The 23032-nt window shown below is 37.8% G+C and overlaps 1 protein-coding gene across 2 annotated transcripts in view; it reads left to right on the top strand.

Annotated features, from left to right (window-relative positions):
• Nucleotides 1-8556, top strand: part of LOC114247361 (Krueppel-like factor 6) — a 149230-nt gene extending 140674 nt beyond the window's left edge. For both annotated transcript variants that reach the window (XM_028180308.2, XM_028180318.2), the window contains exons 3-4: nucleotides 1268-1453; nucleotides 2213-8556. In XM_028180308.2, the coding sequence (XP_028036109.1) occupies nucleotides 1268-1453; nucleotides 2213-2388 (362 nt within the window). In that variant the 3' untranslated portion in view covers nucleotides 2389-8556. The remainder of the gene's footprint in view (nucleotides 1-1267; nucleotides 1454-2212) is intronic.
• The last annotated feature ends 14476 nt before the right edge of the window (nucleotides 8557-23032 follow it).

The raw sequence follows: 23032 nt of genomic DNA, 5'->3' as shown, positions 1-23032 counted from the left end.
CGGTTGCTCGCTTCTTCACTACTGTGTGCGTACACCTTATCATTTTGTTTGTTGTAGCTCTCTTCTACGGTAAAAATTTTTTCATCCCAAAAAAGAATTTCCCGATATTTTTTTTCCGCGTACCGCTTCAACAAAGCGCGGCATCTCTTCAGTCTCAGGTCCATTAGACGAGCATTCAAACGATGTCCTGTTTTTCTTCGATATTCCCAAAGCCCTAAGTCTTCATTTAACACCCTTTTCACCGTGGTTCTGCTTAACCCCATCTGAAGGGCCAACAGTTTCTGCTTACGTTTGGGATTTCTTTGAATTCGCGCCTTCACAGCTTTTATCACTGCTGGAGTCCTAACAGATCGAGGGCGACCACTTCTTGACCTGTCATCTACACTAGAGTCTTCATTGTATCGTTTGATGGTACGATAAACGAATCTTTTGGTTATATTCAAATTTTTCAGTATGTTAAAAATTAGAATTGGCGCGTAACCATAACGATGCAACGCAATAACTGCAACACGGTCTTCTTTAAGCGTCCACTCCATATTTAAAAATGAGTAAAAATTCTAAAAGTATACATTTTTATTTTCATGAACAATTCGAAATTCGAATTCAATAAACTTTTTTGTGGCCAGCATTCTAAAAGAAAAGTTTTTACTGTGTGACAATACTTATGACCTGACTAGGTATATGGTTTTTCTTATTTTATGAAATGCGTTTATTAAACCCGTTTTGTCTATTGTGTGTTCAATGACAATCGCAATTAAGGAATGAACTGCAGTCGCGTCTCAGACCCGACACAAATTTTTCGAAGTGAAACTTCTTTAGGAGCGTTGAGAGTAAAATTTAACTCGCGACAGATTCGTTACGGCTAGAGACAAAAGATACAATTTAGGAAGAGCAAGAGTGAGAAAATAGGCAGAGAGTCTCAAAAACCATTCGACCGTGGAGAGAGGGAAAGGACAAAGCGAGCTAGGTTCTTATTTAACGACATCTGTTAGATTTCATTAAAATTACTACATTGCAAGGCAAACGGTGTGAAGCTTAGTCTTAGCTTGGCTTTTACAGCTTATCACAAAAATAAAAATCTTACGTTACGGACGCTTTTTCCCGGTCGGGGTACCCCTCCGCATCATCCCATAAGGAACTTCGTTCCAAAAAATGAAGAAAACCACAATACTACACAAAGAAGTTTCACTTCTTTCACGCACACCAGCTTTTTCCTCTAGTTATTCGGTATGGTATAGTTTCGATAATGCGAATTTTGGTTTTGTAGTCGAGGTGCCGATGAAAGTTCCGATGCCGCCGATGGCCGCCCCGGTCCGGCGGGCGCACGCGCCGCGTCTGCCGCACCCGCACGCGGCCGACCCGCGCCGCCGCATCCACCGCTGCGAGTTCCCTTCCTGCGACAAAGTGTACACGAAGAGCTCGCACCTGAAGGCCCACAAGCGCACTCACACCGGTACGTGATCACGCACACTCGTTTTTCGCTATCCCGTGAATTAATTTGGAATTGTAAAGGAAAATAAAATTCATGATGTCTCGGAATTCACATCTTCAAATGTAAAATCACGGCCCTCCTGGTGTTAAGTGGTTACCGGAGCCCATAGACATCTATAACGTAAATGCCGCCACCCACCTTGAGATATAAGTTCTAAGGGCTCAGTATAGTTATAACTGCTGCCCCACCCTTCAAACCGCAACGCTTTACTGCTTCACGGCAGAAATAGGCAGGGTGGTGGTATACTACCCGTACGGACTCACAAGAGGTCCTACCACCAGTCAAATGTAAGCTTTTTCGAATTTCAGCCCTTCTGAATGAAGTTCTTACGTTATGCATAATCCTCTACTCGGTGTATTTTTATAGGTAAATCTAGCTTAGTTGCTGTATATATTACACCACTAGCTATACCCATCCGCTTCGCTGGGCATTTAAAATTAACATTATTATTTCTCACCCACAAAGATTCTCATAATTAACGCCCCCACAACTGGTGTAGGGACTTCAATACTTATATTAGCCTATCAATTAAGTACGTGTATTTTCTACATGGATACCAAGTCATTCGGATGAATGGTTCAGTAGTTATAACGGAACATCCGTAACAACCACTGTAGATTTATATATTAGTATAGATAAATAATATTTTCTTAAGTTAGGACGCGCACAGGCTAAGCCTGAGATCGCGACGAACGTAATTAAGTTCGTAAACCGTTCCAGGCGAGAAGCCGTACAAATGCTCGTGGGAGGGATGCGAGTGGCGTTTCGCGCGCTCGGACGAGCTCACCCGCCACTACCGCAAGCACACCGGGGCGAAGCCCTTCCGCTGCCGGCACTGCGACCGGTGCTTCTCGCGCTCCGACCACCTGGCGCTCCACGCCAAGCGCCACGCGTAGACAGCCCGCGCGAGGCTGCTCCCGCCGCCCGCCACCGCCACAACCGACGCCCCCACTGTAAGCGATTTGTTAGCACGTCGTCTTGAGTCGCTATCCACGCGTACGGATGTGGACGCACTCGACCAGCGGAGGGGCGGGCCCGCGGATCGCTGCAAGCCAAAGATACCGCCGCATGTAGCGCGGACGAGTCCACACTCATCGCACCCGATGCTTTAAACTTATTTTTTATTTAGTTAGTTATCGTGAGCTGAGAATGTAATTTGGGAAATCTCTTTATTTGAATGTTTCGGCACTGGCCTCTTTTGTCGTTACTTTTGTTGCGTTAAGAGAACTTTTATATTTGCCGTTGTTTATTGTGTAATGTTTTTTGTAAGCTTCGCGTAGGGATGTTTGTTTGCGACGCGCGTCGCATGGCTGCGCGCGTCCTTGTTGTGCCATCGCCGGTCTCCCGCCGGTCTGCATTTCGGATCACCCGACATATGACATTATTTATTGGTTCGCGGGATACAGGCACGTTCCCACCGACGCGGACGAGCTCGGCACATTATTAGCGTTTAGTAGGAAGTGCGTCGTTACCTGACGCGTCGATGCCGCGTATCAGTTATCCCGCGGCGATAGCGCTATGTACCATCTTATGAAAATCGTGTTATTTTGTAAATAACCTTATGTACTGCGCCGTACGGGTCTCTTTGTGAATTAGAATGTGCTCATGTGTTCACGGAATGACTGATACATGGCATCGACGTTATTATTTGTGTATTCGTTTATTAGCTTAGTATATAGCATGTTACCTTGTATTGATCGGAATCGGCCACTTATGCGTCTCGCTGATTCAGTTATCAGCCGAAAATTATTCGACATATTATTATTATATTTAAGCTTTCTCTTTACTCTTTCATTCCGTTATATGATGCAGTATATATTTAAATGTTTAGATCTAATGCGTAATGTATTGTGACTTTATTGTTTATAAAGGTGTCTAAAATGAGAAGACACCTCTATGATGATTCTGTGTGTCGTCTAAAATGTCATCTTTGTCAAACATCATTTTGACATACCGCTAGTGATGTCGTTAACACAGCCGTAGTTTTTATTTATTTTAAATAAATATAATGTACTCTGTCATATTTAATTCGCAAATTACAAGTAGAAACAGCGTTAGATTATAACCAGCCTTTTATTAGTATTTGGAGAATTGCTTTTATCGTCGCCTATGATAGGTTTATGAAATTATGTAACAAAAAATTGGGACACCCTAATATTATTATGGCCAATGAATAGCCAAGTTTTTTGATGAAAAAAAAATCTTTTAAATAAAACTTTTAATGCATGCATTTTAATGTTACTTTAGTGACGCGCGTGAATGGTGGTGTGTTTCATTCTCTTTCTCCATTAAAAATTTACGATTTGGATGAATGAAATCAAATTTTGTTTTGAGATTGTACTGACTGACATCCCAGTCGACCTAGTGCTTTGACGGGTCACGTGAAATGTGTCAAATATTTGAATAAAGTATTTTATTGTAATAATATATAATAATAATATATTTAGAATTTAATCACATTTTATCATTAAAATTAATTAAATTGTATAATCAAATATATAAATTATTATTCGTAAAAGAGAATTTAAAAACTCAAGTCCGTTACAATCCAATCGTATGCACTGGATCAAATATACATCAGAACCCGTTCGTACATTTGTCTTAACGAAATTACTCATTATCAAAATAATAATTAGCAAAAAACCGGATGTGAACTAAAAATAAAAACATTTTCGATTATTTCCACTTACTAATAATATAAATATTTATATATACCTAACAATAAAATAACCTAACAATAAACATAGAACAACGACTGCTTGTTAGAACTGCCATATTAAAATTAGAGTATAATTATTATCTGTAGTATTCCATTTTATAAAAGAATATTTTACATTTTGGCGATAAAATAAGTTAAAAAAATAATAAAAGAACTATTAAATAAAACACAATTCCATTCAGAAACAAAAATAACTACAAATGCCCCTTGAAAACAATTATTATTATAACTAAGGTTTTAAATTTCGCTTTTATTAATAGGGACGTGTCAAATACTTTTTAAAGTTTTCGCAGTTTCTGTATAACTTATTAAAAACAAAATAAATAATTGAATTCCTTAAAAAACGATTTCTGAAAACGAAAAACCCATGGACTATTTCGAAATCTCTTTAAATAATTCTTACGCTACACGAGTATTCAAAGAATGTTGATAATAACTTCATTCTGTTGGCATAGCCGCCTTTCAATCAGAAAGTTGTAAAGTCTAGGCTCTATGCGGACTGCAACTAAAATTATCAGTTTACCTGAAGGCTAACTGGGAATTTCCACGTACGCTAATGGTTTGACGTCCGCTAACAATGTATTTACATAGTCGGTGTGCGTGAAAGGTGAGCTCTTACTTATCGCCTTTCAGCACGAACTTACAAAGCGGCGTGGCGGCAAATTCAATAAACATTCTGCAATGAATCATATTTAAAACATTCTAATAATATATTCATAAAATTTTTCTTCATAATGATTACATTCTAATCTAGTGTTCATATTAAATGTTAGTTATGTGTCTATTTATCTCTTATCGTATTTAGAGTAAATATTTACCAATATGTAATCGTAATAGCTTAGAAAAATATATGAATATAGGAAATTTTTTGGATATCGCGTACGACAAAATAAACATGTAACTCGTAAAATTATTACGCATTTCCTAACCGTATCCTTTGAACAACAATAATCGCCTAATATCAGTGCTCAATTACATTTTATATTTATACAAATCAATGGTGCAGTTTTACGAACGACTTTTCTTAGTCCATTGCGATGTCTATGTACACATTCGATTTATACAAAACATAACCGGACCTGAGATGTGCTATCTCTGCATCTGAATAAGTCCTTCTGGAATCTTAAAGAAACTATAAGTACACACTTGCGTTGGCAAATGAGGTTAATAATGCGCTACAATATATTATGCCATTTACGCTATAACAACCACTTATACCGATCACCGCGTTAGTTGCAAGGCTCATGACCCTGACTACTATACCAGGACAATCAGGTTCGTTCTCCTCTTGGTGTATATTTCCGTGTGAGATATTAGGTAAGGTCTGGATGCTTGTTCTTGTCTCGTATGTATTATCCTTAAAACAGGACAGAATCCTGGACATGGAATTCCGGAAAGCATATTGATTTATAAAGTCATAAATGTATGGTTACTTATACTAATTGTAAAACTCGTAACATCCCTATTGGATCACCAAACCTGCGGTATTCATTAAAACGCGAATAATTACAGTTTTACGCTTCATCACACCGAATACACACAAGGACTCTTGTTGCGGTCGATGAGCGCCCGTGATGTCGGACTAATTCTCATTCCGCTGAACTTTGCGTTCCGCCGAAAACGATTTTGACGATAAACGAACGTGTTATTTCAATAATTAATACGGCTTGCTTGCGAAATCTATTTAAAGTAAGTGCATTCTGACTCAGCCGCGTTGTTTGAATAACATTGTATGCAACAACAAAACAATATTGAATTCTTGAGTGCATTAGGTACATTTGTAATCGTAAATCGCTGAATGGTTTTAAATGAAACAAATACTATCGGTAAAGAACAAATCAGATTCGGTAGGCAGCGGCTTGGCTCTGCTCCTGGCATTGCTGATGTCCATGGGCGACGGTAACCGCTCACCATCAGGTGTGCCGTATGCTCGTCTGCCTACAAGGGCAATAAAAAAAACAATACATAATATATAATATAATGTGGAAAATTCGAAGAACTATTTGTATATTAAAATAACAAGGTTGCTGTTTATTATTTAAAAAAAAAACGAACAAAATCAATAACACACACACACATATATAACGAATCAGTGGTTAATATATACAAACAAGAATTAAAAAGTACAACTTATGGTTCTGAGCCTAAAAAAAGTAAATGAAAATGTCGATCGCAACAAGTGCTTGTCCAATATATGTGAGAATTAATTAATATCAAAATAAACTAAAGAACTTTACAACAAAATCATTTGAATAATAAAAGCGCTAATCAACAGAAACAATGGTGTCGATTGAATTCAGTTCGAATTTACTCTTAAAAACTTCGGAAATAGTTTCCCACTAACACCTCTTATTTAAATTACTCACAATTTGCTATAAATTTACATAAAATCGTGATTATAGTTATATAGATGTAATGCATGTCTAGTGTTCGTACGTGCTTCTGGATGTGTAATGTTGTGTAAAGTTGCACATGGCTAATGTATGCAGATAATATCGGTTCTAATGTATTCTGGACTGCTCTTGCGTCGTCAATAAAACTTTGGACGCTCAATTTCAGTCTCCGCCTTTGTCAGTTCACGGATGACCAACTTGCAGTTAGTTTTGTTCTGGGTCTAGTGTTGCAGTTAAAATGACAGTGTAGTAAACTTTGCTTGGTACATCGAAAGAAAGCGCCGTGGTTTCGAGAATTCCTACGCCGGAAAGCGATCGCAAAGTGGAATGGTTTGATAGATATTACCGGTGGTAGGACTTCTTGTGAGTCCGCGCGGGTAGGTTCCACCACCCCGCCTATTTCTGTCGTGAAGCAGTAATGCGTTTCGGTTTGAAGGGCGGGGTAGCCGTTGTAACTATACTTGAGACCGTAGAACTTATATCTCAAGGTGGGTGGCGCATTTACGTTGTAGATATCTATGTGCTCCAGTAACCACTTAACACCAGGTGGGCTGTGAGCTCGTCCACCAATCTAAGCATTGAAAAAAAAGATATTATAACTAGTTCGTTTTGAACAAATATTTTGTCGCATCTAATCACTCGCTGCAAATCTCAGGAAACAAAGTTACGACTCTGTCATTTCAACTTCAAATATTTGACAAGTTACGGAAAAATCGAGCAGTGCGTGCATTTTAAATAACAATCTTAATAAGGGAAAATAATGCGGCTGTGTGTTGAGAATATCTTAATGTGTGATCCCGCCGAATTAGGAAGCACGTGTAACGCAATTTTTTTTTTAATTTAGGTACGTACCTTATTTTAATTGCATTTAATTATTTCGATGATAATTTTTGTATTTATTTTTTTATATTTTTTTACAATTTATTCCTTAAAGCTAATTGTTTATCTTCTCGGACGATTTTTACGTACATTCCAGTTGTGTGTAACTTAATTCGGTCGGTATTTCTATTGAGTGTATGAATAGGGTCGTGAAAACTGTGCAAATTGTTCAATATATTAATTTTAATTTTATGAAATTATAAAGTTTATTATTTAATAAATTTTGTAAAAGTGTTCGAAAAAATTTTTAAATTTTTATTAAACTGTTACCTGCTTTTGAAGATTTTGAATTAAAATATTATGTAAATGTGATATAAAGTTAAAATGGAATTTAAAAAAACAAAAATGTTGTATGTTTAGAAGAAGAAAAAAACACATTTATAAAAGTTGAGGCTTGGCGTTAGCAGATGTTATTTAAATATTGGTCGTCATCACTGACATTATAAAGAAACAAACACACATTATTATGAATTTTGAAATGAATTTTCTCGAGAATCATATAATATATAATAGGTACATAATATTTAAATCACGACCCTTGGAATCAATGTTGGCGGATGTATCGTTTTGCCTGAGCGTCAACTCTTTGTTCATAATTTATTTCTATAAAATACTGTAAAATCTCCTTATTCGTTGAGTATATGTTCCGTAAATACTGCGCGAATACAGAAATCATGAATATGGAAAAACGCGTTTATAAAGAATATTCGGTTGGATACCTACATATTGAAATACTTTTTATCCATGTGTATGTACCGATATACTGATTAGTTCTGCGAACAAAGGCATCATTAGCCGCGAACATAGAAAATGGGTCGTATTTTTTTAATACGCGAATAGTGAAAACGCGAACGAAGGAAGCGCGAATAAGGAGCTTGTATTGTATAAGAATATCTGTATTTTATACGTTGAATCTACGTGATCGTTTTATGAAATTTAATTTAGTTAATATTTTAAATGTTTTTTGTATCGTCTTGAACTGACTGTCACTTTTCATGCGGAAAATCAAAAGCCGCATTTATTGTACGCATATTGCATTTTATATTAATAAAACTTTCTTATATGTGGTATTATTGTGTGTTTTATTTGTAATCGATTTGCCAATGAATAACAAATTATTACATTTTTCTTTTTTTTAGGGAGTTTATGACCTGGTAACTAAGACCTTTAAGTCATGTCTTATTTTAATTGATATTCTTATTTTTATTAAAAATGATAATATGGAGTGAAATGAAATGAAATGAAGATGATTAATTTGAGACATTAATCAGCTGGAATGAAATTAAATGAATGAGATAAGATGATTTTGGGTATACAATCTCAGTAAAATGGTGGTCATTTACTGAGATTTTTTTAGTGGACTTTTTCGAAAATCCCGAGAAGTTACGTCCAGCGGCTTTGTTTCATTTTCCCTCATTTGTGCACTTTCACAGATATTAAACAGTTAATAAATCACCGTTATTACACATTTGAACCTGAAGAAACACTAAATAGACAAAATAAAACAAATCACACAACTTCACTCTTCGCGTTCCTGCCAAAAGGTCCATTACATTTTTCGATGATCGCCTGTCAATAGATAGCTTCGTGAATATTATGCATAATGTGTTTTATTGTTATATGTTTCGAGTGTCCCACTTGGGAAGTCGAGCTAATAGCCTGTAGTTTTAGGAGTCCGCGGACACCACAAAGGTCCATGTTGCCTTTGACCACCTTTGAGATAAGACGCTCAATTCTCAGTTGAATGGTCTGGCTTTTTTCTTATTGCTTTGTTGGGCGGACGAGCTCACGGCCCACCTGGTGTTAAGTAGTTACTGCAACCTATAAATATGTACAACGTAAATGCGGCCACCTTCCTTGAGATATGAGTTCTAAGGTCTCAGTTTTTACAGCAAAATGGCTGCCCTACCCTTCAAACCGAAACGCATTACTGCTTCACGGCAGAAATAGGCAGGGCAGTGGTACTTACCCGTGCGGACTCACAAGATGTCCTACCACCAGTAATTACGCAAATCGTTATTTTGCGGGTTTTATTTTTATTACACGATGCTATTCCTTCACCGTGGAAGTCTATCGTGAACATTTTTAAGTACGTATTTCATTGGAAAAATTGGTACCTGCCGGCGGAATTCGAACACCGGTGCATCACAACATAGGAATGCACCGGACGTCTTATCCTTTAGGCCACGACGGATTCAGCTTGGCGTCTGGTTGTCACGTCCTTCATATTGGAATCTGTCACTGCTTGGTCGCCGCAGTAGCAGCTATTCGAAGTTTTATTAGAAAATACTATTGTTTCGTATGGTTAATCCTTCTTCATTTATAAAATGGGTTCTTTCTAAGGAATGTCGTTGCTGACCTTGTCGAGTATGAGTTTGAGTTCACAGAGTATGAGTTCACTTTTTTTTTATCCTACCTATGCTGATAGCCTTGAGAGGCTATTTCAGCTTCACCCTAACGTGTTCGCTCACGGGGCTCAAACCGGAGCGTTGCTAAGACTGGCCCTAGCAAGAGCAGTACTTCGCAGAATCTGCCACCGGATCGGAAACGCGACCCACTGAGAAGATCCGGCGAGAAACTCAGTGGGCTGTGTCTATGGGTTAATTCGCTCGTCGAGCCCTTCGACGAGAACGGCAACCGGTGCTTGTGGTACCTAAAAACACCGTTAATGGTTCGGGAGGATCCGTAATGACGTGTTTTGGACATGAGTTCACAAGAACTCTTATCCTAATGGCTTAACAGTCGCTTTGACGCGACCACTTTATTTGATACAACTGCAGACCTGTCTAGTGCAGCCATCAATACGCATCAAGATCCGCAGTCGCGAGTACCTACTCTACGCTATGTATAATGAATGCATTTGAATGCATTATACGCTTGTTTCAGCCGTGAAGCAGTAATGCGTTTCGGTTTGATGGGTGAGGCAACCGTTGTAACTATACTGAGATCTATCCAGTTGACTGCCAAGGTACGGCAAATACCCTATGGATCTCGTTCGAAGAAATACATCTTTATATGTAACTATATTTGAGACCTTAGAACTTATATTATTATCTCAAGATGGGTGGCGCATTTACGTTGTAGATGTTTATAGGCTCCAGTAACCACATAACACTAGGTGGGCTGTGAGCTCGTCCAACCATCTAAGTAATAAAAAAAATTATCGCGGTCCACCTTGAGCCACAAAATGGAAGTCTCTTAAAATGCCTCCCACTCTTTAGAGCGGAACGCATCTTTGATTTTGATATTGAGTGGTTAGCGCTGTTCATGTACGTCAGCAATGCCAGAGGCAGAGATAAGCCGCTGCCTAACTTACTACGCAGTTAGTATCAGCTACTAAGCTGATTGGTCTAGGGTATCTAATATCTAGATAATGTTTCTTATTAGTTCAGATGGCTTCATTTGTCATCTTATTTCACGGTCAACCAAGTTGCATCGACCGAAAGTAATTCCTAGAGTAATTAGACCCATTTATTTTATGTTTTCTGTATAAATATTATTTTTATTTCTCTAAAAAATTTATATGAAATATTTAAAATGTCAAATGAAATATAATAATCGCTCATTTTAATATCCAGAGTAATACATTAAAAAAAAGAACGTGATCAAAATTTCATAACCGCTATTTTAATATAAAACAACGTACACCGTTGTGTATACCAACCGGTCATCGTTCTTGTCGAACCCGTCGCTTGCGACGAAGGGCTCGGCGAGTAAAATAACCCACAGACACAGTCCACTGAATTTCTCGCCGGATCTTCTCAGCGGGTCGCGTTTACAATCCCGTGGTAGATTCTGCGAAGCACTGCTCTTGCTCGGGCCAGTGTTAGTAACGCCTCAGGCTTGAGCCCCGAGGGCTCACCTAGATGCTAGGGTAACGCTTATATAGCCTCTCAAGGTTATCGGCATAGGTAGGAAAAAAATGCATACCAATTTTCCCTTTAAAATGTTCCGAAACTTCCAACGGATGCTCGCCAAATGTTGCTTGAATACTACAGCGCCATCTATATTAAAATTTTAGTAACAAGATCATGTTTAAAAGTGCCATCTAGGGAAAAATACCGGAACTTCGTGAAAATGAGTACAACAAAACTTCGATTTTGCCGTCTAGTGACGATATACAGTACCAAGCTGAAATACTTCTTTACCTCAATAGATGGCAGTTTAATAGTCCAAAGCCAGTAATGCGAAATCTGGGAAATAGTTTTAGTAAAATACATCAAATTGGTAGGTAATGAATCACATTTTAGAATTTATTAAAGGCCCGCATTAAAATTAATTAAAATTTCGGATCAAAGTTTTAGCTTTGATATTTATTATATATATACGTTTAAACTGGTTTTAAGGCATTTGAAGTACTAAAATGAGCAAAGTTAGTTAATAAATGATTATGACACAAATACATAACACGAGTAATTAAATTTCTATTTGGTATAAACAATTATTATGATATTACTGACAGCTCAAAGTCTTAGATTAATTTTATGTTTTACATGTTCTCTAGTACACACTACCGTCTTTACCATAAGGGCATACGGGGCCCGTGCCCAGGGCCCCCATTCTCAGGAGGGCCCGAAATACCGACAATTTCTCTCACACGTTTATTCTCAAAACATTTTTGTAGGGCACACTGTTTCACAAATCAGTAATCAGAAGGTATTTACAAGGCATATACTATGCCTATAATAGAAGATTTTGCTCAACAGAAATCCCGAAAGAAACCGTTATCAAAATCGTAACCAAAAAAACCAGCAGCATTCTAATATCATTAATGACATAATATATCATACTATATTTGATTACCTATAATAAATGGTCATACTCAGTAAAAAAATGTTATTATAATTCGTTTTTTTTACTTTCCAAAAGGCCTCAATTCTTGTGTGCCCAAGGGCCCCATCCTAGCTTAAGACGTGCCTGCTAGTACATTCACATTTTTCCTTAGAAGACACAACGAAAACTATTTTGTCTTCGCCTATTCATTATTTTTATTGTGTACCTGTATTTTATTCGTGATCTGAATACAAAGACACCACACCATCCTCTGGTTCGTGTACACGTACCAAACAAAGAAAACAAAGGAAAACAAAAAAATACATTTTAAAAATCTTCAAATAACTTTAACTCTTTAAATGGTCCTTTGAGCCGTTTAGTTAATCGCCTTATCGCAATCACCGTGCTCTCTGGGTTAAGGCGCTACACCTCGCTCGCGGATCCGAGCCTAAATCCCGATATATCGTCTGAGGAATTCGGTTCACGTACTAACGATATAGAATGGTTTTGTGTAGAAGTGTTTATGAAATTTACAGCCTTCTGCCTATCCAAGATTGTTTCTTAGAGGCTATGTTTTGTAGCAGCTAGATTATTACACGCTCCACGGAGTGCTAAGCGGTTAGCTCACAGTTTAAAAAAAAGGGACAAAACGTAAAATTTGAGATTGGCCAATTCACATAATTGAGTTTTTTTTTTTTTTTAATAATAATATTGATAGAAATTAATAATAAAAATCAAATACAATCTCTATGCGTATTATTATGTTGCTGAAAAGGTTTTAAAAATGCGGCTTTAAGAGTAGTAAGAACAATGTTTCAGTGACCTTAAGCTGTTTATAGATCTCTCATACATTTCCAGCTTAAGTAATATATTCGACATTATTTGTGCCTTGTAGATAGAGTAGAGATGAATCATAGCCAAGACCGCATGGCCAAAGTAAATCTCTGTTTAAAAACAAAAACAAAAAAGTTCAAAATAATGTCACTTCTGCGTATAAATTAATCTAAGTAGCAAAAACCTTTCCAAACGTCGCCTCCAATATCTTTAAGAGCCGTGAAATGCTCGGCGTTTTAACTTTAACCGTTCGTGAGTGTGTTGAACTTAAAGCTTTTTAATATAAGATTTTACTTAAGCTTGAATGTATGTTCACGGGGAAAATTACTGAGGTAGGCAGAAATACTTTTTAATATTCTTTTAACATTACTTGATGATAAGTACATAATTTATTGATCTTTGTAGATTTCGATAAGGCTATGCGTCATGATAATCGCCTTATCGTTGCCGCCGCTGACTACTCCCCGAATCCTAATCACGCAGGAGCAAGTCACCGTCGTCGCCCTAGACACGTCCTTACGGATCCATCAGACCCAAATTAGACACCTTCAACTCTAACACTAGGAGCAGGCTTAGGGACCCCGGTAACCGTACTCGTCGAAGTCGACAAAGAGGTCGACGTGCAACTTAACCCATGCATCAGCCCGCTGAGTTTCTCGCCGGATCTTCTCAGCGGGTCGCAATTCCGATCCGGTGGTAGATTAATTCGCGAAGCAGCTGCTTATGAATTATTTGGTCCCCTTTGGAGGCGCTCGGGCAGCTGTTAGCAAATCCCACCCCTCTTGGCTGAGCCTTTGCTCGCCCACCGGTCCTGATGAAACTGGAAAGGCCTCCGGGCCACCAGTAATCCTTCAACCATAAAAAAAAGGTTTGTAGATCACATGAAGTAAATTTATTATTTTATACCAAGCAGCGTTGGCAAAGCCAAGGCCAAGTTATTTATATTTATATTTATTATGATGTTATACCACATATAGACCGGAGGGACGCACCCACCCCATGGAGTCTTGTATATCCTATTACCAATACCTAAAGTTATTATAATATATGATCCTCGCGAATCGATGATGAAACACCCAATGTAACAGCCAGTTTACTTTTTTCAAATCCAAATTCAATCCACCAAACTGAACATATTATTATAATCGCCTTAAAACAAACAACAACTTGGCACGAAGATACTGACATAATTCCGTGCGGTCGCATCCGCTCTGAGTTATGAGGTCTAGCAACGCTGCCACCGTGCCAAGTGGCTGTGTTATTCATCGCTCACCGTATTGACTGGGCTCTTTGAACCGAAATAATCTTATTATAATTGTGAAAAGCGAATATTCACGGAAAGTTCTCGGAAGCTTTTAGTCTAAAAAGCTTTTCTGTTACTAAATTACGTACACCAAAAAGGTATTTTGTCAAAATATTATTAATTAGTGCTGATGTTTGAAAGTGTGTTGACGATCGGTAAATTCGTAAGACGTCAAGTCAGTCTTTGATACTCACGTTCATATTACTCTTCCTCACCAAAGGAGGAGACTTCCTTCCTCTTCCTGGAGATCTCCAGTTTCGCGTTCTGTTTTGAAGGGAGTCTACCGTTATATATAACGCCTTCCTGTCTTAAAAGTCAATGTAATGAGTATGATATTTCATAACTGCTTCTCATCCTGTGAGCAGTGAATTAATTAGCCCACTTAGAGTAATAAAATATTGAAAACGACTTCAAAGCTGAACGAACTTGGTCATTAACGTAAGTAACAAGTAAAACCACAAATGTAACTCACTCAAACTCAGTTAATTTACAAAGTAAATGAATCACAATGTAGTTAAAATTCTAAAACTAATGCCACTTCCACTCGAGGTCACAGAGTAGGTAAAATAAAAATAAATGATCCACAATTAATCGCAGTTAGTTTTGTGGTCTCCCTGGTATTGCCACAGTTAAGTACACACTAGAAGTACTATTGCTAAATGCTAAGAGATCATTTTTAGATACAGAAAAGTTCTAATTTTCATTTCTTAATATTTTTGATGTTCATAAGCAACAGGATTACATAGTTGCATTTCTGTTTTAGTCCGTGATCGTACCCGTTATTTAAATATTAGTGAGCGCAAATATAAATATGTAGGTAGGTAGTCAATTGGATCGCGATCGTATTAGATGCTCGGTAGCGGTAGGCAGCGGCTTGGCTGTACCCCTGGCATTGCTGAAGACCATGGGCGACGGTATCCACTCAACATTAGGTGGACCGTATGCTCGTCTGTCTACAAGGGCAATAAAAAAAAGAAAGATGCTTTGGGTATTCAATTGGATTTTTTTGTACTTGATTTTTTGGGATTCAATTTTGTACAAATTAGTGCGCACTTTGTATAGTTTCGTTGATTGTTAGCTAAAACTATCAGCGAACAATCGGAGTTTGGTAAAACAACAAGAATACGTTAAGCACGTCACCTTAGAATGTACTTACCGAATCCGTATGAACTGTATCACTCTTTGCTTTAATGTATAGTGCCGGACCTCACAAGTCCCGGGGAGGGTTTATGTCGTACCGTTTGTCTTAATACAGGGTCAGGCAGTATGTTTCAATAACGCCCGTTTTCCCTTGATATATATATATATTTCGGGACCCACGTACTTCATCTGAGCTGTTAGTTGTAAGAGCACGGTTCTCCTTCAGGAATAAGTTTACTCGAGAGATAACTAGTGTCGTTGTCGTGGCTTATGAGTCAGCAGGATGAAGTGACAGCAGAGCTGATACTGGAGCGCTTTCCTACAGAAATTAAAGTCAGAGCCGAAAACTAGAGCCAGCCGGAAAGAAACTTACCCTCAGAAATTGAAAGGTGTGTTCTGATAGAGATGGACTAACTATATTTCGTGAAACGGATAAATTTGTGCTTTTTTTATTAATTAGATAGGTAGTATTAGTATTAAAATTTACTAAAGCCCATATTCATTGACTACGTAAATGCGTCACTTATCTTGAGACATGAGTTTTAGGTGTCAGCTTTACAGTGCAACCTCTGCCCCAGCCTTCAAACCGAAACGCGACAGAAATATTCTCGGCAGAATTAAGCAAGGCGGTGATACCTACCAGGTCGGGCTCTCGAGACGCCGTACTACATAGTAAAAATCCTTAGCACATATCCTTTCAAATGTAAACAATGCTTTATCAAATGCAACAAGTGGACTGCGATCTGTTCGTATACTTCGCTATCAAACCTAATTACAAATGTTACGTATGTTAGATAATACGGTAGTACATATATTTTGATTGTGATTTTGCAAAAACATCTTTACAAAGACATGTGACCTGACTAAGGCTGATAAAATTCATTTTAACGCAAGCAGTACTTTAGTTTAATCCGTAAATGTAAAACTTTCCACTAAGCTTGCGAGGTTGCGAATTTTACATAATGAAGCTTTTGTCTACCGACACTCCAAACTGTTAGTGAAAGCTTTCCCCAAAACACACATAATAAATGAAATGCAAAGTTTCATGAAATGCAGCGGAGTATTTGTGTTAGCTTGCGTTAGCGGGTTTTAAATAAATAAATACTTGCACTAAAGCATTTCGTGAACCTGCCACAGTTTCTACCACTGGGATTCACTTTTTTTTTTTTATTGCTAAGCTGAGTGGACGAGTTCACAGCCCACCTGGTGTTAAGTGGTTACTGGAGCCCATAGACATCTACGAGGTAAATGCGCCACCCACCTTGAGACATATGTTCTAAAATCTCAGTGTAGTTACAACGGCTGCCCTACCCTTCAAACCGAAACGCATTACTGCTTCACGGCAGAAATAGGCAGAGCGGTGGTACCTACCCGTGCGGACTCACAAGAGGTCCTACCACCAGTAGATGAAACACGTCACGAAACACCACCATAGGTTTTAAAAGGTAGGAGAGCTGACATTACAACATAAATAATAGTCATGCCTAAAGCTGGATGTAACTTTGTGACACTTATGAGCTTCGACAACCCGAACGCCGAGTGCTTCCTAAGATCTTCTAAACAGACGACACCCAGAAGATAGTTAAACATTCAGAAGAACTAAACAGAAGATAGAGAACTATCAGGATAATAAGAGGCTGCATGTTCGAACAGTCGCAATGAGATGGATATCTGATCACTTAAAAAATATAAATAAACTAGAATTGTCTTACGTATGCACATTCGTGTTCGACATCAGCCATTAGACAATCTTAGAGCCCACTTGCCATTTGCTAATGAGCGGTTCTATGAGTACAAACTACGTCTTTAGACTTGGTGTTTTAAAGTCGAAATTTCTTTGAGAAAACATTCGATATTTTCGCGAGATAGTTATTATTTTCCTTGTTTGAAACGTTTTTCCGATGCGATAGTTGCTTTTTCATCGATCTATCGGTCGCTAGGGTGGGAAAGTGAAATAAGGTCTATTAGTGAGACAGGTTCTCTTCGAGACGCTACCAATTGCGGCGACATGTGGGTGTATGTAATGTGTACTTTTTGTTTTTCCAACACGCTACATTTATTTTGATTAAAAAAAAACCTTTATGTATAAGTTTTGATGTTTTACAAATAAAACTTTTCTTTTGGCTGTTTCTCAAGATCGTAACTCAGTGGAGACTGGAAGATCCCTTTGCATTGAACTTTTTAAGTAAAACCCTGTTTCGTACTTAATTCTACATTTTAGGAGGTCTCAGGTAGAATAATATTGTCAATATCTCAAAATATTTTGTTTGCCTATTTTTGTTTGTCTCGTCGAAGGCTGGGTTTGTTGATTTGCACGCTTGCTGCGGTTAAAACACCCTTACAAAGTGCATCATTAAATTTCGGCACAAAGTAAACCGATTTTCAAAATATTTTTCTACTTCTTACCAATCATCCAACATGAAAAGATTCTGCTTATTTTCCAAACTTAATGTCGTACATCTCATTACTGATCTCATTTTTCATCTCTTATATCTTAAAATCCAATGAAAGTTGAAAGAGCATCCTTATAATTAGAATCTTCATTGGAAATTTGAGCATGTTCTGGCCTTTCTATACAAATTGCTTCGTCCTCGCAGCTTTCATCAGAACCCAAAACATCTATCTTTTAACTTCCTACACTTAAAAATGATCGAATAAAAATATTTTTCAGCAATTGTCATTTTTACTTCTAGCGTCTTCACATGAGAACATTGAATAAACAGTAACTATAAAAATCGCTACATACAATATTTTGAGAAAGCTTTAATTTCTTAGTGCACTTTAGTATTTTGATAGTGAACTAACATGAACATAATAAGTTATTTTGGATAAATAAATTTTTACTTACACGATATTTAATTCAGACGCCAGTGCTAAATCACAAAAAAGTCACTTGTACTTGATTCCGTCGTTAATAAAAGACTATGATACAGCCCATATCGTTCGTAATCTAATCATATCAAAACAAGTTTTTTTTTCGGTCGGTTATATAGAAAAATTAATACAAACTTATTCGAGAAAACGTATCGTGTCTGTATTTTAATAATCTATGTATGATGGCGGTACAAGCGTCGGGTTTCGTTTACAAGAATTGCTTCGGATGGAGCATCATTAACCTACAGTCGCCTGGTGGAATTCACGGTCTAAAATATAAGGGATAGCGAACTGAAATAATTAACGATATCTTGTAACACAATCCTGTATCAACTGCTATAGGTAAACATAAAGGAAAGAATACTATTAATTTCAATGCGATAAAAACCGCGATTTTGGCGTTATCTTCTGTATTAAGTTGTACGGCGACGCTCACTTCGCTTGTCCGCTTCGGTGGCTGGATAGAAAGACGACAAATCCATCTTCAAGCAGCCAAATCAACCCAGCTGAAAATGTCACATTAAGATCATGCTGATTTATGTTCTCACTGTGAGGTATCTATTAGCTTCTTACGAATGTGCAAAAAAGTGATACCGAACAGGGTCGAGGGACGGGGTGCAATTAATTTATTGAAGTGAAACTTCTTCAGGCGCGTTGATAACAAAATTTAACTCGCGTTGTTACGGCTAGAGAGATAAGATACATTTAGGAAGAGCGAGAGTGAGAAAATAGACAAAGCGTCTCGCGAACCATTCGACCGTGGAGAGAGGGAAAGAACAAAGCATACTCAGTCGTTTCTCTTATACACAGCATTCCCTATGACAAGAGAATTTTGATTTAAAGTTGAAAAATGAAGAAAACCACAATACTACACACCGCAAAAGAAGTTTCACTTCTTTTACGTCCACCAAGTTGTACGCGCATCATTTTTTTTTGTCTGTAACGACTCACCGGGTAAGATGTAGTTACAGTCGCTCATTAACTTTACAAAGCTAGGGGGTGAGCTAAAGCGCTACGAAGCATGGGAGCCCTTTTCAAACCGATCGTAGCATTCATACCTTCTCTAGTAAAACGTCTTAAGCTTACACCATACGTAATTCAGGAAAAATGGGGCAACACAAGGCACTAGAAAATTTAATACAAGCCCATCCCATATTCAATTTAGTCGTGTGCACAGACAACGAAAATTACAATTTGAAATCTTATTTTAAAGTTGTTGAAACGAATAGATATTTTTTAAGCATAGCTTTGTTTAAGCGCTTAAGTAAGCGGAGCGTCCCGACTAAATCCGTAGCTTTTCTTGTAACGTCGAAAATTAAGTGCATAAAAATATTATTATTGGGATCCAACGAAGCTTTAGAAAAATAATGTTAAACAAAGTATATAATAAAAAAACATTACACACACTACCAAGTATTTGACGCACACACGCATGCATACTAGTCTATAAAAAAATACATGTTTCGATGGAAGTGTGCTTTAAAAAGTTAGCCAAATCGGCTGGTCAATTTTCTAATGAAGTTCAAAATTCAACCTTCGCGTTTCAACAAGTGCAGTGACTACTACATCGAACAAATCTTCCACCCAATGTCTGAAAATACACGGTTGACCGATGGCACGTAGGATATTGTCCCACTGAAGTATGAAATCTAAGGTCGATGTATTGTCCATGTATTGTCCAGAAGTTATTATATTTGACAGCTTATCTTGTAAATGACGTTAGTACGAAACGAATTAGATTTCAGACGATTTTTCTCTACGATAGCTACTGTTACAAGAATATTTCAAATGACAATATATGTATAATGGAGTATAAAGCATTTAAAAATAGTTATGAAAAGAGCATAGTGCTGTTATTTCTGATAATTTTACAATATCACACATCTAAAATATGTTATAGATAAATTCAAAAGGCTTTAATTACTCTTATAAGATTAACGTAAACATGAAATAACCTAAAAAATCTTATCGTGGAGATACAATAATAATGATCCCGCGAGATTCTAAAACCTTCGACAACGCAATGATTAATTGATCTGTAAGCCTCAGCACTTTCAACACGGCCTCCTTACTTAAAATAACAACTTGAATGGCGAAATTGTGTCTTCAGAGAAACATCAGTGGAGGTAAAGTTAATTTACGAGAAGTAACACTTGACTTCAAACACGAAAGGTTTTAATATCGGACTGATTCAAGAGGTTTTTTATGGCTTTACATTTGTGAACGAGCTCAGGATCTACTTAATGATAAGTGGTTACCGAGGCCTGCAGATATCATAGCGTGAATGTCACTACCCATCTTGAGATATGAGGTCAAGATTTCGATTGTACTATTTGGCGATTTCTCCACCCTTGAACCGGAAAGCAAGGGTGCTTCACCGCGGAAATAGGCGTGCTGTGAGCGCCTACCCAAGCCAGCCAGACAATACGCCTTCCCACCAGTCATCTCACTGCAGTTAATATAAATTAGCAACAGTTAAAGGAAAGTGATGAAGGAAATGATAATTCTAATTATAGCTTAAATTCATTTTGTTTAAATACATCTTAGTTATTTAAAAAGAAAAAAAAAATTGGCATTCAAACTCATCAACCGTCAAATTATTATTAGACACTGATTTGAGTAATTCTCAAAGATACGATTTGCATCTTCGCTCCGAGTTTAAGCGAATTGATTGATTTGCCTCCGCGATTGAAAATATTCTTGGATGAATAAGCGTAGAGCAACTGATCGCAAAGCAGTTGTCGGTTTTTCGTTTGTGCTATAGATCGACAGAGTTATGGTAGTGTAGCTCATCTGGCCAGTGACAATATTAGGGTTATTGCCACCTTCGAAAGATGAGGTAGGAATATTGTACTATGAAATATTTGTAACGTGAAACAGTAGTGCACTACAGTTTGAATTTTAGTGCTGAACTAATTTCAATTGGATTAAAACTTGATAAATGTTACAAAAAGATGATGAGAGTGTTGCGTGGTGCAACACAAGGAAGTTACGTAGTTCTTCAGAATGTTCATGAATTCAACGGTGTCTTGGCGAGACATGGTGGAATCCGGATCACAGAGGCGGGGTGGTTTCGGCCAAGCTGATACTCAGCCTCTGCCAGATTAACGTGGCCCTTAAAACTAGGTCTGAGTTGTAGGGAAGACCGAGCTGCATGACGACAGGTCGGTGGTCGGATTGAGTTACGGCAATATAAGTATATTGGAAGAGAAACGCTTTACTTGCGAACTATACTAAAGTTAATACAGTCTCCACGGCTGAATTGCCAAAGAAGAAGCAAAGAATTTTCAAAATTAAAAGAAAATTTACGTAATAACCAAGTCGCTATTGGGTAGCTTATGTACGCTTTGCTAGCTTTTTGAAATTGATGCCAATTTTCAAGGACTTAGATGTTGGAATTCAATTTTAAATGGCACGTATTTCGGATTTTCTGAGCTTTCTCGTGAAAAGCCCACATCGCAGTCGTGACAACTTTATTCATTAACGTATTCTCATTATTATTATTATACATGTGTAAAGCCGATTTTTTTAAACTAAGTTGGTCAAACGACTTCACCGCAAAATGATAAGTAATTACTTGCGCTTATAGACAAGACGCAGTCCAATGCGTTGGCCTATGCCACATCCGCCTCACCTTTGAATTGGCACAACACCGTGAAGACAAAAGTCTTAACACAAAACCTCGATCACCTCCATCCACGAGCATGACTGGAGAAGCATCACTGGGGGAGGATAGCGCACGATTAATGTACAGTAGAAATAGGTAGGATGGTGATACCAATCCAGCCCAGCTCGTTACATACCCGCTTTAACAGAATATGAAGGATATTCGTATTCGTATGTCGTATCACTCTTGTCAAAGCGGTCGTGGTCGTCATCCATGCGATGGACCGACCAGATCAAGTCGGCAGTTGGCGGCTGTTTGCATGAGTGTACCAGGCTCACAAACCGCGAGGAGTGGCGATTGCTTGTGAGGCGCATAACATCTGCCCACACCAATAAAGGATAAGGGAAGCGCTATCCTGCCCAGTTTTACAAAAATAAAAATAGTTCAAAACAAAGTGAGATACCGTTCGAGGTACATCAAAAGCACCGTTTTCAATTAATTTTCTCGACTCTGAGTAAACTGCTTCACAAATATAACGAACGAGACAGAGATGCGCCCGTGTTTATTTATGTTTTAAAACTACAGCTCAGCAAAAGGTTTTCCCGCTCTGTTTATTTACTGAATTGACATCAGCTGTGAAAGTTGTAGTGCTAGTTGCAGCGGTTTTGCGGTTAAAACATCCAGAAATGATTTTATACAGTTTAGTTTACTTTACCATTATATTTTCCATGAAAAACAACTATTGCTGTTTCGTGGCTGGTAAGTCATTGGTCAGTACGACGCGACGTTTGTTATATGAATCCAGATGCTCTTGTAATAATGTATATTATGCGGTCTTTGGAGACGAGAGTAAGAAGACAAAGTGATGACTAAAAAGTTCCAAAGTTCGCAGTATCGGGCATTTAATTCCCCTAAAATCTAAATATTTGAAAGGATTTAATAGAAAGTAATCGGTTAAGACTTCTGGTCGAATGAAAATGTATCTTTAGTTCCAGACGCTCTGCTCATCTCAGGAGTT

This window comes from Bombyx mandarina, chromosome 01, assembly GCF_030267445.1.
Source record: "Bombyx mandarina strain Sakado chromosome 01, ASM3026744v2".
NCBI lineage: Eukaryota > Metazoa > Arthropoda > Insecta > Lepidoptera > Bombycidae > Bombyx > Bombyx mandarina.
The sequence above is the reverse complement of the archived record's forward strand: the minus strand, read 5'-3'. Positions and strand labels throughout refer to the sequence as shown.